Genomic DNA, 24502 nt, shown 5'->3' with positions numbered 1-24502 from the left:
CCAGCAGACCAACCCCTGCCTATGGACAAGGACAGCTCCGACCCCCCTCCCCGGCATGTCCCCGGGAAGGGCGGAGTCCGTCACTCTTCCAAATCCCGCTCTAGGCGGCCGCCCAATCCAGGACGGCAACCTAGACAACACTCTGCCTCCCCCGCAAAGAGGAGTCAGAGTGCTTCTTATAAGCCAGGGCCTTTGTGCTCCAAATATAAAAAGACATAATGGCGGTCCTGCAATGGAATGTCGGCGGAATCCAACCTTCCATTGCAGAATTGCAACACTTACGGGCCACACTGTGCCCACTTGTGGCCTGTGTACAAGAAACAAAATTAGCCCCGGCTTCAACCATAGACTTAAAAGGATTTACTGCGTATCAGCACATTCACACGGAGAACCAGATTGCTTCCGGTGGTACCACCATCTACACAGACAAATACTTCTTTGGACGACCCTTTAGGCTATTGCCGTATGGGTCACCCTGCACAGACCAATCACGATCTGCTCAGTTTATATCCCACCAAATTACCCCCTCAAAATAACCCAACTAAACAACTTAAAGGCCCAGCTTCCAAAACCATTTACTTTGCTAGGTGATTTTAATGCACACAGCCCCCTTTGGGGAGCCAATTCTTCAGACCAGAAAGGAAAAATAATAGAAGATTTTTTATTTCAAAATAACATATGCCTCTTAAATGATAGGTCCCCAATTATAGAAACAGATCCACTTTTGGCACTTCATCCCTTGACCTCACCTTTTGTACCCCTGACCTAGTCCCAGATTTTGAGTGGTCTGTGCTGGTTGGCCGTACGGACCATTTCCAAATTCTTCTCAAATACAATAGCCTCCTAAACGACCCGATCCCAGAACGCTTCAACTTCAAATGAGCACACTGCCGCTGAATGTTCCCAGATTCTGAATCCCACTTTCGACCTCAACTACAAAAAATTCCACGAAAAGCTTTAAGAAATAGGCCCCAAACACATACTAAAAACAGAAACGAAACCCCGGAAGAACAAGATCTGGTTCTCTGAGGACTGTGATGATGCAGTAAAGAAAAAGACGGCAGCATATTGAAAGGCCGTCGACAACACCACCACAGAAAACAAGATAAATTATTTAAAGGCTCGAGCTGATGCACGTAGATGCCTCAAGGAGAGCAAAAGACAATTACAGTCATTCAAAAAATATATCTCCAAAATCAACAGCCAAACACCACTCAACCAAGTTTTCAAAATCGCTAAAAAATGCATAGTTAGACACACAGACACCATCCGGCACGCCCAGAGGCCGGATGGAACCACAGCTGAATCACAGGTAGACATCGCAAATACAATAACTACATCTCTCTCCAAAAACTCATCCAAAGCAAACTACAACACCACCTTCCAAAACATCAAAACTAACAGAAAACAACAACACCTAAACTTCCACTCAAACAACACTGAAACCTACAGCGCAGACTTCACATTAGATGAACTAACATCGTGCATCTCGGACCTGGACAATACAGCCCCGGGTCCGGATGACATCCACAACCAGATCATTAGACACTTACCCACAAAAATTGAAAGTGTTATAGCATCCGGAGTGGGACGGGGACTCAAAACACCTCCTTTTGTACAGCTCCCTTGTCCGATCCAGGCTTGACTACGGCTGTCAAGTCTATGTATCGGCAAAACCACACATCCTAAAAATGCTAGACCCAGTGCAAAACCAAGGATTCCGCTTCGCTCTGGGGGCTTTCCGCACTTCTCCAGTGGAGAGCCTCCAGGCCGAGGCAAACATACCATCACTCGCACTCAGACGCACACAACTCTCTCTACAATACACAATTAAACAGAGCTTAACACCAGAGAACCCAGCATACAACTGCATTTTCAAAACAAACCCAGACACCATAAACCAATTCAAAAACAACGAAAAACTCATCAGACCCTTCGGCCTCAAGAGTCCTTGAGGACCTCAAAAACATACACTTTTCCAAACAAGACATCCAACAATTTCTTTTCCCCGAGCTCCCTCCATGGCACCTCACCAAGGCAAAAGTAGAGTTACAGCTGACCACACACAACAAAGCAAGCGTAAAAACACCAAAACATTTAATTAAAGCAGAATACAAAAAAACTTATAGAAAAATATCCCGATGCGGAGCTAATCTTCACAGATGGCTCCAAATCGGACTCTGCTGTGGGGGCCGCAGCCCTATCTTCAAACAATACACACCAGAGGAGACTCCATCCCGAAGCCTCCATTTTCTTTGCGGCCACTGCCATTGACATGGCACTGGACTCTGTAGAAAATTCTCCTAACAAATCTTTCCTTATCCTTTCTGTCTCTCTGTCTTGCATCATTTCACTTACAAATTACACACTCTTACACCCAAAAATAGTTAGGTTACAACAAAAAAATACACGCCTTGACTGAGACTGGGAAAAGTGTCGTATTTGCATGGCTACCTAGCCATGTGGGCATCCAAGGAAACGAGCAAGTAGACCTCCAGGCGAAGGAATCCTTGTCCCTTCTGTTGGGATCAACGACGAACACTCTCCCACAGACTGACTTTAAGAATAAAGTAAAAATCTACACCTCCAGTCTGTGGGAGACTGATTGGAAAAATAAAATAAACAATAAATTACTCAACACCAAGCCCGAACTGGGTCCACAAAAACCTTCGGGCCTCTCCTGAAGAGACGAAATCATTTTTACTTGATTACGCATTGACACATGACCCTGACACATAAATACCTCCTTCAGGGAGATGAGAAGCCGTTCTGTGTCGGATGCAGCAGCACAGATTTTACCATTTGGCACATTTAAACAGAATGTCTGGACTTCGGAGAGACCCGAAGGAAATATCTTAGGTGCTAAGAATTGAAAGATCTGTTTCCCTTCGTTGATCCCAACAGAATCCTAGATTTTATAAAGGCCTTTGGCCTTTACGACAAATTGTGAATAAAATTGCTATAAAATTTTCTAAGTTATTTAAAAACTAAGAACTTATGTACCTCAAGTTTTTAACATTTTAAAATTTGATTGTTGACCCGAGCCCAACCGTGCAGTGAACTGTTGTAAATGCAGTCCACTTGTGTTTCGCGTGCTCATATGACCTTATGCAGTTGCGAGCGCCGTAAAACTCCTACAAAATTTTAATTCATTGATCTAGCTCTGCTGCAGCACTTAGGTCTAGAATCTGAATGAGATGTTTGAAACATGAAAGAAGATTGGTGGCTGTTATTCTACAGCCTCCGTCGCTGAGTTAGCTAAATCTTAATAAAGTATATTTTATCATCTTTTCTCGGCACTCAAGGTGTCAGCTAGTTCTAATGCACCATTTACTCTCTGTGCCCTGAACTGTAATCTTGAAAACATCTTTTTCTCAATCCTTTATTCCTCAGTTGAAACTGTGAGAACAAATTTGCTTCGCGGTTTGGATGTATACGGCTTTGTTTCCTTGTTAAAAAATTCAGGTAGGCTATTTGTACCCTCTGCGTTTGTCCTGGATATGTGCATGATGTTGAAGTATTTTGAGAGCCTTTATTTTAATTAATTTGTTATAGACTGCTGTTTGTACATAGGGCAATGCTACTGACTGAAGTGACTTGGGGCTCTTCCGAAAGGGAGGATATTAACATGTTCTTATGCACAGTAGAATTGTAAATGGGTTGATTTATCAATGTCATGTTCATACTGTGCCGTAACTACATAGATGGATTACTGCTTTTTCTTTTCTCATCCTTACTATCATCATTTTTCGTCTACGTCTTTTGTATGTTTGTCACTCTCTTGTGAACTGCTATTTCTGTGGTACCTTGATAGTCGAAGAAGACAATGTGCTGTTGAGGCTAGAGAGGTGAGTAGAGAAAGCCTGATTCCCCATTTGGACTGCTCTGTTGACATCAACCCCTTGGCGCTCATATGACCGTAGGCAATTGCGAGCGCCGTAAAAACCTTACTAAAACAAATAAAACGAAGTAGAGCTCAATTAATAATAGGTGTTACTTTAAAAAACAAGTTTATTTCCTCTTACAAAAGTCATCCATAAGACAAAAAAAATGTGTAGCAAAAGTTACATCAAAGGGGAATGAATCTTTAGACATATGGATCTATTGGTGTAATCTTAAAGCCTGTTCATTTTCCTTTCTTTTGAAGAAGAAATTATCCATCTAGCTTGAATAGAAGTCAAGATATTTGTCATTGAAGGAGATGTGGTCGCTTAGTGTCAGAGGTAAAATTAGCGAGAAAATGGCTGTTAAAGTTTTGTGAATTACAAACCATAGTGTCCGTGGAAATTTGCAAATTTACATTTTTTTAAATGCATTTGATCTGTTTTTCTGTAAAATCCGTGCAGGAAAATTATTTAATATGGACATAAAATTTTAACTCTAAGCAATAAATTGATAAAAATTGCCTGATGCTGGGAAAATATTAGGGGGGTTTTTTCTTTCGATTTTATTATTTTTACGAGCGCCTGGCTTCACCACGATGCAGCCCCTATTTTTATCCATGGAATGCAGCCTTTTTTAGAATGTGGTGTTTTGGAAGTACTTTTTCACTAAAATTAAAATATTTCCTGTATACTGAAGTAAGTTCTTATGCAATAATAAAGAAGGCATGGAACCACCAACATACTTTCGCCCAAAATAACACGACAAGACTAGTGTTGAATAAAAAGAAGAAAAATCCTGCATAAAAAAATGTTAAAAGATCTGATTTCGAGTTGAAAAAAGAATCCAATATTGAGTTCCCTCCATCTGTTATAAATGCCTTAACTATAATACTCCGTCATGTCTGTCTGTATTTTTTTAACGCCATGTGTTCTATCCCATCACTTGTGGTCATTCATTCACTGACGCAACAAAATTCAAAGTTCCTAGAATTTAATTAACTGATTCCGTCCATTCGGCCGCTGACAGCGGCTCTGAGTTTTTCCGCTGCCTCCATTCGACCGCTGTGAGCGGCTCAACGAAATCCGAAACAAAGGTGCACTTTTTAACATAGTTCCTACTTTTTAAGTTGTCGAAAGGAAGTAGAACTTGTAAACAAACCTGACCTCAATCTCTGAGCGCCAATATCGATCGAAACTCCGCAAAATTCTTGCAAAAATCGTTGTTTTGTTGTTGCGATGTAGGCTAGATCCAAGGGTAAACAACACGGAACCTGGTATAATAAAAAGGCTCTTCAAAGAAAGATATTCAACTAAATTTGTGAAATTCTTGCATAAATGTGTGCTAGGGTGATATCGCTACAATGTTGTGTTGATTCCTATGGATTATAAGGACTTGTAGAGCTGAAAAAATGCGGTAAGTCGACATTTTCGAAGAGCTGTTGCGCAAATTTTTTTTCTCATTCATTTTTGTCAGAAGGAAAATGTAATACAAACAGATTATAGGTCATTGTTATTGATATAAACAGATTTTTCTATTTATTCCCATCAGTTTGGTATATGACAATACCTATTAGAGTGACTTAGAGCTTCACAGTTATGCATTAAATAGATGCACCCCAGGTCTAAGACTGAGCAGGGAAAAATAACTCTGTCCAGAGCCTGAAAAAATCATGGACGGAATCAGTTAAGATGTTTGGGGGAAAGAAATTTTTTCATTTTTTGACCCTAAAACTTGGAACTCCTTGCCTCAGGACCTCGGAACCAAGTTGTGTTGGCATGGCTGTTGTCTCGGTGGTCGAACACCGGAGTGCCCAACTAAAGTCATTTATTTCCTTCACAGAAGAGGTTAGATCGGGGCCTGGTCATCAACTAAAGAACTGATTTCAGTGGGATTTTCACAGCCATGTCCAAGGCTGATATGTTTCTTCTGAAGTGATATCAAAAGCATGTCTTTTGTTTCAGTGTCTTACCGAGGGTGACATGGCTACATAGTGAATGTCAAGTTTTTACCAGTTCAGTGAAAATGTTGTCTTGATTTATTTGAGAACATGTGTTGAACAGATTTTGTCAGAGTACTAATGATATGTATTGCTTCTCTCTTTGGTTTGCGTAGTTGCAGTTGTGTCCACCTGTGCATCTTCTCCATTTAGAACGGCACCATCGAATCCGCCCGTCCATGCCTTTTGCCATTCTTCAGTATGCTGCAAGTGTATCAATCCGGAGACTGTGAGAGCAACAGCAGATGCCTTGTGCTCACAGGGAGAGGTGAGACACATTTTGGTGTTAGCCATCTTCAAAGTCAAGCAGTGAATTCTCAAGGGATTGGAGGGGTTTTATTTTGGTTAGGGGTGGGGATGCAGGGCAGATTTTGTCCTTTCTACCCTTAATGTTGCGAGTGTATTATTGCAACTCAATCAACTGTAGTTTTGTCAGTCGGGTGAGGAGGGGGCGGAGTGTTGTCCTGTATTACCTGTATTACCTGTCCTGGGCAACAACGTCATTGCACACCGGACAGGTCCATAAGTGCTCAGTTCCCCCCAGCACCAAAGCCCGCAAGGTATCCATACTGATTGTGTTCTGGTGGCTGTCTGATTATGGCGACGTCTTTCCTTTCCAGATAACCGTTCCTTTCTTCCTTCTCCCCTCTCTATCCCCTTTTCCCGCATCCTAATGATTGCGTGGTGTTCTGCTGTCTCCTTGTCTTCTTCATCCCGCCACTTTTTCTCCAGGGTCTTCAACACTTCTCCGTTGTCAAATTTCACCTCACCATCAGCCACGGCACTGCCTGCCAGCCTATCAGCCTCCTCATTGCCTTTCACTCCAGAGTGCCCAGGACAGAATATCCACGTGATGGCTCTAAGTGAAGAGTGTTGTATTGGGTTCATTCATTCACTCCGAAGAAGCCCTTTCTCAACCCTTCGCAAGATGCTCTGGGAATCTGTGACAATGATGAGATGAGTTGTTCTTGGTCTTGTATTATGAAGCCATCCAAGCGCTCTTGTTACGGCCTCAATCTCCATTTTCATGCTTGAAGTTGTTTTTTCTATGGCCCCAGACATGCCATGAACCTTTTTGTTCCCACTGTACACCACAAAACCCCATCCACTTCTCTCACCCCTCCTGAGTGATCCATCCGTATAGATCACAGGGTCCACTGGCTTGGAATGCTCCTCAATTAACTGCCATATATCGTTGTCGTTAATGACAGCAGCACATTCCCGTCTTTCACGACCCATAGTGATGTGAACATTGGCCAGGCTTCTGCAATCGGGGCTCAGTTCAAACCACTCCTGTCTTCCTTAACCCATTGACAATGCTGTTTTGGTGCTCTTTAAAAAAAAGAAAAAAGATAACTTCCTCATTCATACCAATTTTTCAGTTCAATTTTTTTGTTGTCTGAACTATAAAAAGACTGGCGACAAAATTTGTGTTTCTGATTTATGTGTGAAGGTTCAAAATGTGCTGCAAAATTGTTTTTGGTTTGCAGTTGATCGGCCCTGTGTATCTGCTACATCCTGAAAGAATTAATTTTTGTGGGTGTGTGATTGTCACTATAGTTTCCATCTGCTGCTGCTATTTCTATATTGTGTTCCTATAATTTTATTTTAATCCTTCGACTTGAGAATGCTGAGCTTGAAACTTCCATCAACTACCTTTACCTTCTCGTTGTGATTATTCCGACATCGCTCTTGTGTTTTCTGACTTTGTATTAATTGTCTCTGAATGAATAGGAATCAAAGTCCTATCTAATACAAAACAATTTGTGAATGAAAATAAATCAAAATCTTACCTTAATTCAAAACACTCTGTCAATGAAAAACAAATCAAAATCATACTCTATTTCAAAACACTTTGTTAGTGAAAATGAATTACGATTCTACCCTAATTCAAAACACTTTTTGGAATGAAAACAATTGAAAACCCTACCTTGATTTAACTCTCTCGAGTTCCCATCTACTTTGTGAGAAAATTGTGTTGATTCACGACCTCTTCAGATCTTTGCCCTGGTGTGAGTAAGTCTTGTACCATACCCAGGCTTATTATGTGTCTGTGTAAAGGAAATTGAATATAGAATACAGTAAAATGACAACAATTAATTTTTTTAACGTCTGCTTTGAGTGGTGACCTACTTTATCTGTTACTAAAAATAGATTGTGCACTCAATTTTACATGAAACTGACAAACATAAAGAGGGGGGGGGGTATGATCAGATTGACCCAAAATTTATTGATATTGTAAAAGAATGTCCATTTCTGCTAATGAGAGACAAAGAATGAATAATTTTGGACCCACATGAACACTTTGGTGGCATATGGAAAATTTAATGTATTTTGGTGTTACGGAAAATTGAATTTTCACAAAATTCTCTGATTACTCCCATTGTACCAAGATTAGGCTATGACATTTCTGCAAAAACATTCAAATCACATTATTTGACAATAAAAGAATAGAATTCATCATCTAAAAGGTTTATAAACCAACTGTGTTGCTAGAAAAATTAAAACTTGAGTTGAAAAATAGAGACGAAAACGTATGTGCATATTTTTCCACCCAGAGTATGTCATTGAATACAAAGACATCACTCATACTTATTAACTGGATGATCTAAAAGAAGACAGTTTCTTGTGCTACTAAAACAGAAGTTTTTTCCACACTTGTCACATTTGACACTAGACTTTCTCTCAACTTTCACAAGACGATAACAATGAAGACAATTTCTGCGCTAGAGATGGACGAGCCTCTTTCATTGCAGCAAGGTAGGCCTACTCGTAGGTGTATGTACAGATCTGCAACACAAATGCCCCCTTTCGAAAGAGTGAAGAAAGCACCTGTTGGAAAATAGATACACAAGAAAGAATTGTTGATAAAAGCCATCTATGATAAGAGATATTTATATGATAAGATAAATTTGATGGATCCACGAGAGAGATTTTGGGTGATAGCAGTACATCAACATATAAAATTCAGCAATAACACAGCAAAGTACACATTACAAATTATACTACGCACGCAGCAATGCACCTTTCAATCGCACAAACGTACACACACAGTACATCTGTGGGGGATGAACTTTTCTCTCCGTCTCGCTCACTCTTTTACCCTCTCTTCCTCTTATGCAAGAGCAGACACACACACATACACATACACACAAACTCTCTCACATACACACACACACACACACACAATGTTCAACAGTGCAACAGTTTATTTTGAACATAACAGACATCCCAATTTGTCAGTAAATTCTTGTTACTACTCAAGTAAATGAACTGTCCAGCAAAGCATATGAATTGTTTCATTATTTGAGAAAAATAGCCTGAGCATTAGCAATATCTACTGATTTTTTATAGTTTTGTTGTAAAAAATAATGATTATAAAAATGCAAATCGACTGGGGAAAAAATTCACCTGGTGTCAGATATTTCCACATCTTGTTAAATTTGTCCGGTCTTCATCGAGATGTAAGCCTGGCCGCAGCGTCGGCTTGAACTTGGGTACCTTGCATCGTCCACATCACGTTACGAACAAATGAAGTCACCCCTGTCGGAAAATGCACAGGAACAAGGCATGTTAGAACAAGTCCAGCAATACTTTTTTTTTCACCAGTCCAATCATACCACTCTCCAATTGTCAGACTCAGTTTACAAAAATGACAACTCGCAACTCACCTGAGCTGAGGCCACATAGATCTAAATATATTATTCCCTTGTTCACATAAAAATTAAAAACTGATGATACATTTAAATTGAAACAAATAATAACAAACTGCAGTAGATAGCAAATGTTATCATTCAGTTGTAATGTTGTAAACTAAGAGAATTGTCTCAGGATCTGCCGTTTTGGACGTAAACAAGCAGCTAGCAACCGCACCTTGGGTACAAAAAAAAAGCCTAAAAAATAATGAAAAAGTATACACCAAATTTTAATCATTTATACAATAAAACACACGTTTTAATACCCCCCCCCCCCGGCCAATATTAGGTTTCGCTGTTCATTTTATGCTCAGTGCAATCATCGCTTACCTGTTGGCTGCACCACTTGGTCCTGGTTGAGGACCTGCTACGTCATTTTCAGACTCTTCATTTGATTCAGAATCTCTGTCGCCGATAGAAAACTCACTAAATGAGCCATCCAGACCATAATCGGGGTCAGAATCGGACATTTTACTGGAAAACTTGTTCATTTTTGTGAAGACAGTCGAACAGCTGTTTTTTGTTTACAAAATGAAGGCGAGGGAAACGAAAGTAGTCGGGAAATTGAGGTCATTATCGGGGCACCTCTAACGGCTAACTCTTTTTAAAAAAAGAGTTACAAATTGTGTATTTATAAAAGTTTAGCCATTCCTTTACCGAAATAAACCACATAGCAGACTATAGGCAAATTATTATAGCAACAGCCGGCTTCGCTCTGGGCCCACCGGCGATCGACCGAAGCATGAACTTGAGAGCGTTAAAACACTGTAAATGACAATAAATCAAAATCCTACCCTACTTCAACGCACTTTGGGAATGAAAACCAATCAAAATCTACCCTGATTCAAAACACATTGTCAATGAAAAACAGATTAAACTTCTACCTTAATTCAAAACTCCCTGTGGATGTAAATGAAAACAAAAATCTGTACATCAATTCAAACACTCCGTTAATAATGACAAATCAAATTCCAACCTCAATTCAAAACTGAATGATAACGAATCAAATTTCTACCTTAATTTAAAACTCACTTTGAAAGCGAATCAAAATCCTTCCCAGTGGACGGTTGGTGGGTGCTCTGGTGTGGTTTGCTTATCAAATATCTATCGTCCTTATCTCCCCTTCTTCTTTTTTATGTTTGTTACGCTCTTGTAACACCGCTTTTCTTCTGGGGCTCATATGACCTTATGCAGTTGCGAGCGCCATAAAACCTCTACTAAAACTATAAAACATGTATCATCCATGTCTCTCTTTCTTTTCTTTGTTACTCTCCAGTGACAATTTCTAATCTTTGGCTCGTACATAACCTATTTGTGTTGCAACTGCAGTAAAACTCACTAAAACTAAACTTAAAATCCTACCCTAATTCCAAATATGTTTTCAGATCATGAGACGTAACTGTGTGGATCAGCGAGCGACCCTGGAATCCTTTTATGCCGCTATGTGCACAGCTTGCCAGCTGAAAACTCATCAGAGAAAAGAAGTACAAGGGGAAGTTGTCAAGACCGGTATCCAATTGAAGCACTGCTCACAGCTGAAGAAGCTAACATTGTCTCCCACAGGCCGGCTAGCAGAGTATTGTCTCCACTGCTTAATTATCCGCTCTCCTGTTATGTGCAAACGTGATTTGAAGAAACTGCTGGACACTATTGTGGTAGATTGCGGGAACGCTACGCATTTGGAATACGGCAGTGTCACCTTTGCTTATGCACAAATGCTGGCCGTGGCCATGAAGTACGTGGAAGAAGGCCAAAAATGGTCTGAGGAATTTATACCACAGTGGATTGCAGAGGAAGAGTTTGTCATTTTCAAAAATCTTATATTGGAACTTAAAAGCTGGAAATTTCACTGGGATCTGGAGAGGAAAATGAAACTTACGTTTGCTGATAACGAAGAGGAGAGAATAGCAGATACTCATCCTTCTACTCCAAGGAAAAAGTCTGCAGACTCTTCTGGGGGGATAGGAAGATGCGTTGTTGGAAAGAAAGGGAGACCAGCAGTGAGGAAAAAAATCTCTAGCTCTGTAAGGAAAATGGTCTCTAAGAAGCAAGTGCCGGAGAGTGATGGAAATAAGATTTCAGAAGATGAACCTGAAGGAGGCAACGGTTCAAGAGCTGAGAGCTGTAATCTACTCTCTTCAGTTTACGATGCAGACAACATCGGTAGAGATTCTCCCGTTATGGAAAAGAAAAGACGACTTGGACTTGAAAATGCACGTCAAGTTCCTCTTAAGACCACTCCAATCAGCAGAAAGACAAAATGTGGTAGCCGGAAGAAAGAAAATTTGGGTAAAAGCAGTCCAACTGTAGAAAATGGCGTCAGCTTGTCTCCTTTGTCACAGCAGCTAGATGAGAATCAGTTTGCCACTGATCTTAGCTCAGATCAAGTCCCCATCGTCAGACCTCAGCGCAGGAGGGGAAGACCCAAAGCCAATTCTACAGAGGGCAGCAAAGCTTCAGGCACTTCTGCCATGTCAGTGCTGAAGCAGCATAAAGAGCTGATGCAAAGACTGAAGAATGATGCAGGTTCTGGTGAGGAAGAAGGGAGTGTAAAAACAAAAACTTCTGAGAGAAAAGCAAAACCGGGGGCAAGTAAAAGAACCAGCTCCCGTAGGTGTGGAAAAGTGTCAGAATTGCCTGTCTCTGAGCCTCAGGAGGTCAACTTGAGTAGTGATGTGAAGGTGATTAAGAAATCAGATACAGGGGAAGGGGAGGAAAACATCATCCCTGGAACGCCTGAACCTAAAAGTCCAGCGGTGAAGAGAGGGAGACGGAAAGGTGTAGTTAAAGAAAAAGACGAGACAGGTTCTGCTGCTGCTCCAGTTGTGAAGTTAAGTGTGAGAGCACGGGGAAGGCCGAGAAAAGCAGCAAAGGCGAGCGAGTCACCAGAGACAAACAGGGAAAGAGGAGAGGAAGAAAAGAGCTTTGATGAATGTCTAGTAGACGATTCTATGGACAATTTAGAAGCCAGTGTTTGTCAGGATAGTTTCATTGAAGAAAAAAGTACTGAGTTTGATTTTGAATATCTGACAAGTGTTGATAACCCGGAAGAAACTGAGTCTTCTTGCGTACAGAGTGACAGCTTTCTAACTGTCCACATGGCAAATAGCTCTAGTGTTATTTCTAGGGAGTTGCCTGTACCACTGGAAGAGGATTTCAAAGGTCTATCTCCAGAGATTCTAAGAGGAAGACCCCAGAGGAGAAAGCTGATCACTAATGCAGTGGATGGGAAGAAAAGAGAGGATAATGATGGAGAATCAAGAGAGATTAGCAGAGGCAGGGTCAATCCACCTAAAGACGAGTCCAATCAGAGGCCTGGGCACAGTGGTGAGAGTGCAAAATCTGAAGCCAGTAAGCCAGAGAGTGGTGAAGATAAAGAAGAGGCAGAGAAAGAAAGCATGTCTGGCACCAATAACAAGAATCTTGCCAGTAAGTCGAAGCTGTCAGTTAGAAAACCAGGAGATGGTAACCTTAAGAAGGCAGACGGGACAGAGAAGGATCCCACAGAGAGCAAAATGGATGAGCAGACCGGTGCTGAAGGTAGAAAGGAGAAAGCCGACAGAAGAAAAAAGATGAATAGCACCACTCGTGTGGACCTTTCACCCGAGAGAAATCCCGTAGGCGGTCTCTCCGAGCAGTTAAACGAAATGAAAATAGAGACAGACAAAAGAGACCACAATGGCGAGAGGTCAAGCAGTCGTGCACACCACACCCTCAGAAATGAGTGTCCTGAAGAGAGTGGGTCTGTCATAAGTCTGACTCTTGGTGAATTTCTCCTCAAAAATCCAAATTTTTGTGAGGAATGTGTAAAGGCTTATGATGAGGTAACAATTGCCGTTTTCAATGTTCAACTGTCGGAACTGGGGATTAACAAGTTCCAGGAAATGGAAGACGAGGAATCATTGCCTATGAGGTTCAGCTCTCTCCACTTGGCAGGGAATGGTGAGTACAAGGCAACCACCCTTTGTCGAGGAGAAAGTAGCCATCTTAGACAGTTTGATATCTTGGGCTGTGTCATTTTAATATATAGAGAAGGGCAAGGGGAAGTGGTTGATTGTACAAGTGATTGTCTTGGACAAGCGGTCGTTGGAAAAGTTTCAACAGTAGCTACGCTCTCACTGTCATTGCTTTGATGACACTTCATGTTTTCTTCTATTTCTTTTTCGAAAGAGAAGAAGCACTGCACAGATAGCGTTGGTGACTGAAATGGGGAAAATAGTTTTGTTTGATTCCAAATTGTTTGAGCTTGAAATGTAAACAAAAAGATGGTCTAATTGATATATTTTCAATGAGAGGGCTTCCTTTCAACATTTAAACTCAGGCTTTCTTCTCAGAAGGGTGAGCCACAGGGGCAAGTTCTTGGTCGTTCTCATATATTCTATTTTTCATAACTTACTGCATACCTGCCAACCAGTATGTTAAACAAACTCATTTGATACGTCTTTGAGGGACTGAGCACTGAAGCCCATTTTTGCATCAGAAAATATGTATTCTCTGTTATTTAATATTTCTCTTCATGGGCTTGCCAATGATGTCTTACAATGAATACTTCTTTCTATTGGGTTTGTAAAGTTTTTTTATTCACCCATTTGAAAACAAACAAACTATTGTTTTGGTACACTTCCATCCATTTTTTTTGTCCCTATGATGCTTTTAAATGCTCAAAATGCGGCATGCTCTTCTCTGCTCTGCTGGAATTGGTATCATTGGCCACAACAGAGCCACAAGTCATCTTATTCCTTATTTCTTCAGTTTTACTTGAGAAAGATTTTGCTCTGCAGATGCGGTGGTCAACGTCGGACATTAACGAACAATAACAAGCTATTATGATTACTTCATTGCCATAAATTCAAAATATTTGGGTGATCTTAATGCTAGTTTGTTTTTTGTTTTTCTTGACACAGATGATGACAGGTTTGAGACACTGCAAAAAGCTTTCGATCAACTGAAGCATCTCCCTCCGTGCTACTTGTATACTCAGATATGCCAGGGAATGGCTATGTGTCTGTGGGAGAATGACCTCCATAGGTGGAGCAATGCTGAGCCGATGGACACATGTATTGATGCCAGTAGGTCATCACAAAAACAAGTAGCCATAGCTGCTTATCTCACTGAGTCCCTCGCCATCTCCTACAGGCACCAAATGAACAGGAATCTGCGGTCTAAGCTCAAGTAAGCCCATTGATTCTCTCCACACACCACCCGGGCTTCATGTCATGCCGCCAGCAAGCCGTTCAATTGTTCTAAGCCCAGAAAATAAAGTATTTTTCAGAAATTTTACTACTTTTTTTCATCATATGTTATTTGAAATTCGATAAAATATTTTTCAAGCACATGCAACCAGTACCACAGATTAAGAAACTGCATTAAAAATTGTTGTGGATTTTGGGCTTAATGCATCTGAACTAAATTGTGAAAAATGCCAAAAGAGATATGTGAGACATCGTGATGGAATCAGGGGCACGTCAAAATAATGAAATCAAAGAAACTGGCTTTTTTTCTAACTGTTTGGGCAATTTTTTATTTAAAAAAAAAATTTTTTGGGGGGGGGGGCTCAACACCTTTTATGTCAAATTAAAAACTCACTTCTGTGTTTACTGAAAAACATTGATTAAAGGCACAAAGATGGTAAATTTTCAGTTTCCAAGGATTCTCTAGCTATGGAAGTCACCAGACTTTGGGGGCCATTTTCTCGCCTATTTTACCCCTGAAACCAGGCGACCCCCACCTCCTTCAGTCTATTCATGATTGATGAGAATTTTTTTGTACCAAAAGTAAGACAAATGAACAAGCTATAAAATCACACCAATAACTCGACATTTTAACAAATTGACGAGCGCCTGATTGTGATTCCAACCATGTGGTGACACATATAATAGGAACAATTGTTAAAAGAGTAAAACAGTATTTTCTCTCTACCCCTTTTGAAGCCCCCATCCACCCCACCCTTCTTTTATGTACCTCTTTTGTTTTGTCTTGACAGCTGGCGTTTGTGATCCATCATGAAGCATTAGCGGAAAGCTACAGAAAAAAGAAATGGTTTCAATATATGGTGTTCTGTTTCTCCAGGAAAATGAGTGCGACTCCAGCAGCCCCCAGTCAGCCTGGCGGTGTCCCACAGAGCAACAGCGACTGGGACAACCTGGGCTCAGACTTGGCCGCTGAAGCAGAGAGGATGAGTCGTGCAGTAAATGCCCTCAAGTTTTCCGGCGATCCAGAACATGAACTGATGGACCGGCTCAAAGCCCTCCCTGCCGACTGGACCGTTGTTCAGATCAGTCAGGTGAACTTTGACCCCTTCGAACCTGACTGGGGCCAAGTCCTGGTGACTAGAATGACCTCTGACCTTCAGCCAGTCACAGTTGGTGTCCCTATGTTGAGGATGAAGTACTTACGGTCTTGTCTGAACATGCTTAAGGAAGTCTTGAAGGGTATAGCGGACCCTGAAACCGCATCGTGTGCCTTGTGGGACAAGAGGTTAGTCCTGTGTTCTCGTGGCTGCCTTATGTTATGGTTCCCTTTTTTCATTTTTAAGTGCTGTAAGTCCTTAATGGAGTAGGTAGGAGGGGGTCGCTATAAAGGATTTGATCCTCTTGCCTATCTAGGTGCAAAGAATTTGTAGTATTTTAAAAATAATAAGCAGTGAATTCTGCTGAAATCTGTGGGGCAGCCAGATTTTCTTTGGTTCCGAGAAATTGCTCAAATAACGAAGGGGGGAACAAAATCAGGGATTTACTTTTGGTTTACTGTTGTTTTCGGATTAACCATGTTTGGTTTAAGCGAACTCTGTTATGTCTGCCAGTTTATTCTTAAAAATGTGTACTATCCTGATGTTTTCCCATCCTCTATTCCACTTCTCTCAGTAAGCCATTCTTGGTCTACCTATGTCTCTTTTGATTGTCATTTACTTAGGCTGTTTTGATTTTCCTGTGTGTGCAGACGTAAGTTGAATGACTACATGATCGCCATGGTGCCAGTCCTCGAGGAGAAGTTTATGGAAGGTCATAAGTGGTTGCTGCAAGGCCAACCCCTGTGGATAAGACAGTCAGAAGCTGAGGGAGAGCTGGACGAGGCAGCTGAGATTGCCGTGAAAGCCGTGAAGGAGCTGCACAAGGTTACTGTGGAGTTCGGCACTGTTAGGGTGAGTGTGAGGTGTCGACAGGGCTGCCTAAATCTACCGATTTTTTCGGTAAGACATGTCAACAAAATCCAATATGGCCACCGTATCCATGGAAACAAATTTTTTTCTCAAAATTGATTGCGGATTTTAAGACTCCTTACTATTCTTGTTATATGTCTGCAATTTGGTAAAAATTGGTCCAGAAATAAGCGGATAGCCTTCAGGTGTAGCGCGCCCGCCGCGCCCCCCCCCCCCCCCCCCCCCCCTCTAAAGTGGCGTAATGTAAGAATTCAGGTGTACATGTGCTGAGATGTGATGTGGTTATCTCAAAATATTTGTGAACTTTGATAGTGGATTTTCACACTTTCGCACTATGTGCATATTATTGTCATTGATTGAGCTGTGATAGTTTGAATGCTTCCTTAAGTGTTTGCGTTTATCTAAAGAGTGTATGTATACATGTTCATTCACTTGTGTTTAATGTCCAGATGGAAGTATTGTAATGGGTTTGGAGCTGTATTGCATGGGAGTGAGCGCTATAGAAATTGCCAACATAGTCATTATTATTATAAAATTAGTATTATCATTGTTATTATTATATATTCAAACTTCCTTGATTGTCATCAGGCTTTGCTGCCCGTCCTGATGAAGGCCAACTCTTCGGATATTGCCTCTCTCCTGCTATGCCTGTGGCCTCCACCTGTGACCCAGACTCTGATCTACCATGTGCTGGCCTTGCAAAAAAATATGCAGCCCTTCATGATGAGATGTCAGTCAGAGATGGGTGACCTTCCTTCAGGTCCTGTCGTGCTGGTCTTGGACAAGGTGAGGGAATCAGCAGGACATTCACTGACCAACTATTGTCCCTTTGTATCCTGGAAATTATGTAAAAAGCATAGATGCCATTTTCCCGGGTTTTCCCTATTATATCTTGAGGGGGGAGGGGGGGTTCACTAGAAAAGCAGTTTTTGCTCTATGCATTTGTTTTGTGTTTAATCACACGTTTGTTGTTTACTGACTTTCTTTTTGTTTGCAAATGCAAAGTATACTTGATGTTGTTTTCGTCTTTCGTCATTTATTGGTGGCTGGAGAAGGGGTCTTCTGTCTCTCATATTTCCACAGAGATTGTTTTGAATTTTCATCACCATGCTGATTGAACCTGAATGAATGAACCTTAATTATTAGTGCAAGCACTTAAAGGCTACTTTTTTTCCCCATCAGAAATTCCAAATTCACAGATTTCAACTACCAACTTTGGGGGGGGGGACTCTGTTGGGTGAACAGATTACTCACATGCTGGCAATGTTTTTATGTGTCCACAGTTTTGATATCTTTTAACTGGGTGATGTAATGTATATATGAGCTTTTGCCAATAGGTGGGTACCTAAAATGTAGCACAAGAAGTTTTTAATATTTCGTTTTTACTTGAATTTTTCTATTCATCCATATCTCCTCCTAAAAAAACGTGTATTAGCAGACCTACACACAGCATGCTAAGCTGTGTAACTGGCGTTACGTAACGTCAAGTCAAATTTTTTCCGACCTAACTATGGTGACACATTTTTAAAAAATTTGTACATACAAAATTATTTCAACAGTTTTCTTATTGTTTTAATTTTCAAACATAAGCATGAACAGCATATGAAACGGTGAGGATCAGAGAAACAAGAAATTCTGATAATGTTGTGTTTGCATTTGTGTCATCATAGTTATGTCCGAAAGAAATGAAAAACTTTCTGTTTTCATATCTTAATTTCTTTTATGAAAATTTGGGCAAACAGCGATTCAGAAGACTCACAACGCATGTTAATGAGGAAAAAATGCCATTTTATTCACATTTTAATTTGACTCTAATGCAAAATATGTAATATCTTTCGAACATAACCATGATGACATAAAAAAAATTTAAAGCCTGTAAAGTAATTTAGGGAACTTAAAATTATTTTAATAGTTTCATCATTGCTTTAATTTTCAAACATAATTATAAAGAGCATATAAAATCTCAACAAAAAGAAAAGAAATTCTGAATGTCTTTGTGTTTGCATTTGTGTCAGCATAGTTATGTCCGAAAGAAATGAAAAACTTTCCTATTTCCATTTTCATACTTTAGTTCATTTTTTGGAAATTTTGACAAACAAAGATTCTGGAGATTCAGTTTGACTCATAATGCATGCCAATGGTGAAAAAATTCCCCTTAATTCACATTTTACTGTGACTCTAATGCTAAACACCAAATATCTTTAGAACATGACCACGATGACACATAGTCATCATAGTGGATAATTTTGGAAAATATCATCAATTTACATCAAATTTTCCCCTCTCGTTGACATCTGGCCAAGCACGCATGGTTGCATGTAGATCTACCACTACTTGACTGTTGGAACGCTGTGCAATGTTAACCATTACTTGGTTGATATTTTTTAACATAACATGTTTAGATTTGATGACGACTGAAAAGAAAACTTAAATGGATTCGTCTCATCGATCGTTTTTCATCTCGCTGTCTTACATGGCACAACAATACACTTTGAATGGATCAACAGGAACAATGCAAGTTCCTCCACCCTTACTTCTTCTCGTTTTCTAATCAGTTCCTTCGAACATAACAAATGATGACAGCACGAGGCGTGGCAGGATTACCGTCTTCTGCAAAATTACGTACGGTCACAGCCTCGGAATCAGTCAGGGCAGAGAGTAAACATTGAACGATATTATGCTCATTCCAGGGCCACAAAATGGCCAATAGAAACGAAGTCACGGGGAATCGAAGTTGCCTTGCGAAATGACTACGCGAGTTATGCTCGAAAATGAAAATCGAGAAGGCTCACAAAGAAAAAACAGCTATAGATATCACTATTCCTGATATTGCACCACAAATAATACAGTTATACTAGTAAAAAGGTAGAAGGACGAGTTGCTCAGCAATTATTTAATTGTTGAACTTGATGACAGAAAAATTACAAACTTGACGCGTCACGTTTTGCATTCTAAAAATACATAGATTTCAGAACTAAAAGTAATTGTAAGATTTTTTCTGATTGCCCAACTGCTATTTCTATACTCCCATAGCTGAAACATCATATAAAGCACAACATATACAATTTTCAAAGCTGTAGCACCATTTTTATTGGAATAGGAAAGGATTTTGTAAGATATATTAAGAAAACCCAATCTATTGGCAAAGGCTCATATGTTGTTATTAACTTTGTCATTTTTAATTCAAATTGATTAAAAATGGTCAGGTTTGCTTTTCCACTGTCAATTTGGGTTGATCCACTTCAGCCCTCAAGTGTCACTTGAGTCCATCCCCTTTGTTGCAAGTGCGACTCCCTAGTAAAACATTCAAAGAAATACTCCCAAAAATTTCTGAATTCCTGAATGATATTTCAACCAACTGCACTTTTGATCTACCCCTCACCTCTCCCAGTATCTGAGCAAGTTGCCGTGGGAGAGCACCCTGGGCCTGGCCCCCTGTGTGGTGACCCGCATGCCCTCACTGTGCACACTTCAGGCCTTGCTGTGCCTCCACAAGGACAAGGCCGAGTCTGCGTACATGACGGGTGTGGACCGGGACAGCACGGTTGCCGTGGTGGACCCAGAGACCAACCTGCCCAACACAATGAACACTCTGGTGCCGGAGTTTGCGCAGTGAGTACACCCAGTTTTGGTTTCTTTTTAAAAAATGAATTTGTAATGCACACATACAAACCTTGGCGTTCATATGACCTTATGCAGTTGCGAGCGCCGTAAAACCCTCTACTATAAAAAAATTTTTAAAAAACACACATACAAATGCGTGCGTTCGTGCACGCACACGCACGCACGCACGCACACACACACACACACACACACACACACACACACACACACACACACACCCTCTCAACAGCAAGCCCCATGTGCTTTACATTCTATACATGTTAAGCAAATCTAAATTTGTCCTTGTGAGGATAATACATTTTTTTTTTACTGCTAGTTCTGTTGATTTAATATATTATTGGAAACTGTTCTAAGTTTTCATTCTTTTTAGATAATATGATACCTTTATTATGTATTTTCACTTTCTTTTTTCAACATTTAGAATTTGAATCAAGTCTAAATATTTCTTGAGTACATGCAGCTGGGTACCGATGATTAAGATTTGACTTCTCTTTTTTTTCATTCTTAGTTTTGGACGCAATACCTCTGATTAGCTGGCCAACAAAGGGTAAAATTTAAATGAAAAAAGAAAATGTATATTAAATATCTTGATTATTTTTAGAATGTTAGATATTCCCCTTCTTCTACATCTTCAAATTTGCTTTTGTTTTCTCTTGACTATTGATGAAAGGGTGGAGATCAGTCTGCTCCAAAAGAAAGAATATGTGCAGTGATTGCTTTTGTTCAACTTGTCTGTATCTGCCAGGTATCCTGGCTGGAAGTGCGTGAGCCAGATCCAACCTACCGTGGAAAACTTAAAATCCTTCCTGATGGACCAGGCTCTGTACATGTAAGTTCCCATGGATAACTACACCTGTGAGGTCGCCGGTTTGTGTGGGGCAGGGAGCTCTCTGTCTGTTGCTGGGATGCCCATCATTACGATATTAGGGAAATTGTAGCGATTTTTTCAATTTTACAAAAATACAATCGTAATACCCCTTATTCACATTTTCTCAAAATTTTGGCAATCCCAACTCACAGCCAACCTTCCCGGTGTGTCAGGGGAGAAAAACTACCAGACCGTGACAGCCTACATCATTACATCACTGCAGATGTCTAACTTGAGCATCCTCTTTGCATTGAGCCCTTGTTGTTGCTTAGATTAGTACCACTTTGCCCTCAGAAAAACATTTTGCTTTAGTTTTAGAAGTGCTGAAGCCAGGAGAAAGGTAAACATTTGGTTGACATGGTGTTCGTAAATTCATGTCTTTTTGTGCTGTGTGTGACAGACAAGGCCAGCGACAGATATTTTTTTGAAAGACGTATCGTTTGAAACTTAATACAATTAGCCCCCTTTTCTGTCCTTTTAAAAAAAAACTTGATCTGTGAGGAGCCCGTCAAGACCTGTTTCCATCAAGTCTTTGTTTATGTTACTTTTATACTTGCTTGACTACAGACCCAGTCCTTGACACCCCAGGGAAGAAGATGATCCATGGCCGTATTACGAATTTTAAAGCCAGATGAGATTACTTATGTTCTATTTGCTGATTACTAAAACATATGCTGACCGCCCTGTTGTTGTTGACTCTCATCCCATAGTCTTTGACCATTGGGGTATCATGGATGACTTATGACTTCGTGTTCAGCTCGATTCAGGCCTCTGGATTCTGGCGAGCCCCGTAATTGTGCAAAGTGCCCTTACTTTTCTACGCAGCAAATGCTCACCTCTTGTGGGGCAGCATACCTGCTAACCGGTACACGAAAAATGTGTTTAATACTTTTTTGAGGGTCTGGGTACGGAAGTCAATTTTTTGTGTCGGAGAATGCTACGAAAAGAATTATGAACTGTCAAAACCTGATTTGCGAATAACATTGAGAAGGAAGCTTTTAACTTGTAACCAATGGGAGTTGTGTCCCTTATCATTCCTCACTTTGCTGCAAGTCTTTTTTTTTTTCAGTAAGTGTTTTACGACGCTCGCGACTGCATAGGGTCATATTAGCGCGGGGGACACATTAAACTTTTTCAGTTAGTAGGAAGTTTTGGATTTTGCCCAGTTGGCAGCCGAAGCCTACTCTTATCCGATTTTAGACCACCAAGGGATCTTTAAAGTGTGCAACTTGTACACGTGACCTCCAAGATTTTTCGCCCTTGTCCGAGAAGGCTAGATGTAGATCTTTCCTACCAGAAGATCAGGGGTGTGGCTGAAAGACAGCAGTAAGAAGGAGCCAAGGAGTAGCAGTAGAAAGGCTGCAGAAAGAGTCAGGAGCCCAGAGGAAGGGGGCAAAGGAGGTGAGGTGTGGGGGCAGAAAGTGGAGACGAAAGCAGATGACAGAACATTCTTGTCCACTGTCCGACCATCTATGTGGGTCGAGTCTGTCTTTTGATTTTGAAAAGTTGGCAGCTGTCCAAGGGAGCTCAGGTGCAGGGGTCCAGCCACCTTAGGAGGTTACAGGTTGACAGAAAAAACATCTTTTTCATTCTAATTTGTCTTAACTAAATTTTGCATCATTTTAACAAAGTTAGCTCAGGAGTAGTTGAAAGGCACCACTAATAGGACCTACTTCTTTTCTCTCCCATCAGCCTTTGTTGCCTTTCCCCAGCACTTAGTAACTGTTACTGTGTGAATGATCTCTTTATTCAAAATAATAGATAACATTTTTGTCGCTCGTATCCCCATTAAACAGCATGCTATATACGCTTTACAATTTACATTATCACCCCAGCGGACCCCTGAATGCTCAGGAACATTCTGAACCTTCCGGAAAGCATACAGTGCAAACAGCCAATTAAGTGCCCAAACACTTAGTTTAGGCTGTTTGGTTTTTTCCCTTATGATTCCATGCCCACCTATACTGGCTGAATCTGTCTGACACTTTTGCTTTTGCTGCTTTTCCTTTGTGAGTAATTGACGGGCACTCTGGTGTGGTTTGCTCCTACTTTACTATCAAACATTTATTGTTCTTATTTCTCCTACTCTTCTTTGTATGTTACTTTCTAGTAAGACCTCTTATCTTTGGCACTTATATGACATATTTGTGTTGCAAGTGCCGTAAAACTTTTACTGAAGCGGGTGGTTGGAGGATTCCAATGGTAGATTCTACTTCTTTTTTTCCCCCATCTTTTGCTTCTGTCTGTCTGTTTTGCTTCTTCCCTGCGCTATATAACCGTTAGCGTGTCAATGTGCTTCTCTTTACTCAAACTTTTATTGATTCTAAAACTTCACCTGCCGTCCACAGTTACGCGGGTCATGGCTGGGGTAAACAGTTTGTGGGCGGTGATGACCTCCAGATGTTCCGTTCACGTGCTGTGGCTGTCTTGATGGGCTGTCAGAGCGCTTATCTCCGAGTGGAGCCTAAGATGGAGGGGGATGGTGCTCCTCTCTACTTCCTCATGGCTGGATGGTGAGTAGATTGACAGCTGACCAAAAGAAATTCCATTTACTTAAAACAATGGGTGACGGGCTATTTTCATTTCATGGCCCCAAGATCCGAAACGCGCTGCCTGGTAACCAAAACTATTCATTCAAAAGTCAGCTCAACTAATTGTTATTCTTAGATTAAAGAGATCAATTTAGATTCTTAGTTAGAACACATTCTATTGTCTATGTGTTGCTTTTGTATTTGTATAGTGCTCAGAGCCTGTGTCTTCAATCAGGTTAGAATGTCTTAATATACTATTATGAGAAGAATTTTGATGGAAATTCGTCTTGAATGCCCTTCATCGATTTGGGGATTTATATAAATAGGCCCACTGTCCTATCTACAAAAGGTGAGACCCCTTCAATGATGAAGCTGTGGCACATGGACGGACTTCAATCCTCTGGGATCTATGTGTGGCACGTTCTTTTGTGCATCATCCTCTTCTCCCTTCTGCTATCTTCTCTTCCACTGCTAACCTCATATGCATCAAAACTAGAGGTTCCCCCATCACACAAAGGGGGCACCTTGTTAATTGTGAGCTGCCTTTTAATGCAACAGAATTCTCGATTTCTCCGATTTCATCACGTCGTATGTTGATGAGCACATGATTTCACACATAAGAATATATATGAGGTAGCGAGTGCCATAAAACTCTTACCAAAAACAGTCCTTCTGGAGAAAGTGTACTCTTTGGGGGGTTCCTTATTTTTACCATTCCTCCCTACTGGTTTCCTTTTTGGGTTT

The 24502-nt window shown here is 40.7% G+C and overlaps 1 protein-coding gene across 2 annotated transcripts in view; it reads left to right on the top strand.

Annotated features, from left to right (window-relative positions):
• Positions 1-24502, top strand: part of LOC101859236 — an 85105-nt gene that overhangs the window by 58253 nt on the left and 2350 nt on the right. For both annotated transcript variants that reach the window (XM_013081134.2, XM_013081133.2), the window contains exons 23-32: positions 3394-3465; positions 5998-6149; positions 10962-13518; positions 14481-14748; positions 15646-16053; positions 16516-16717; positions 17324-17521; positions 20127-20347; positions 21105-21188; positions 23576-23740. In XM_013081134.2, coding sequence (XP_012936588.1) covers positions 3394-3465; positions 5998-6149; positions 10962-13518; positions 14481-14748; positions 15646-16053; positions 16516-16717; positions 17324-17521; positions 20127-20347; positions 21105-21188; positions 23576-23740 — 4327 coding nt within the window. The remainder of the gene's footprint in view (positions 1-3393; positions 3466-5997; positions 6150-10961; positions 13519-14480; positions 14749-15645; positions 16054-16515; positions 16718-17323; positions 17522-20126; positions 20348-21104; positions 21189-23575; positions 23741-24502) is intronic.

Source organism: Aplysia californica, unplaced genomic scaffold (genome assembly GCF_000002075.1).
Source record: "Aplysia californica isolate F4 #8 unplaced genomic scaffold, AplCal3.0 scaffold00117, whole genome shotgun sequence".
NCBI classification, from domain to species: Eukaryota; Metazoa; Mollusca; class Gastropoda; order Aplysiida; family Aplysiidae; genus Aplysia; species Aplysia californica.
This window is presented reverse-complemented; position numbering and strand designations above follow the sequence as displayed.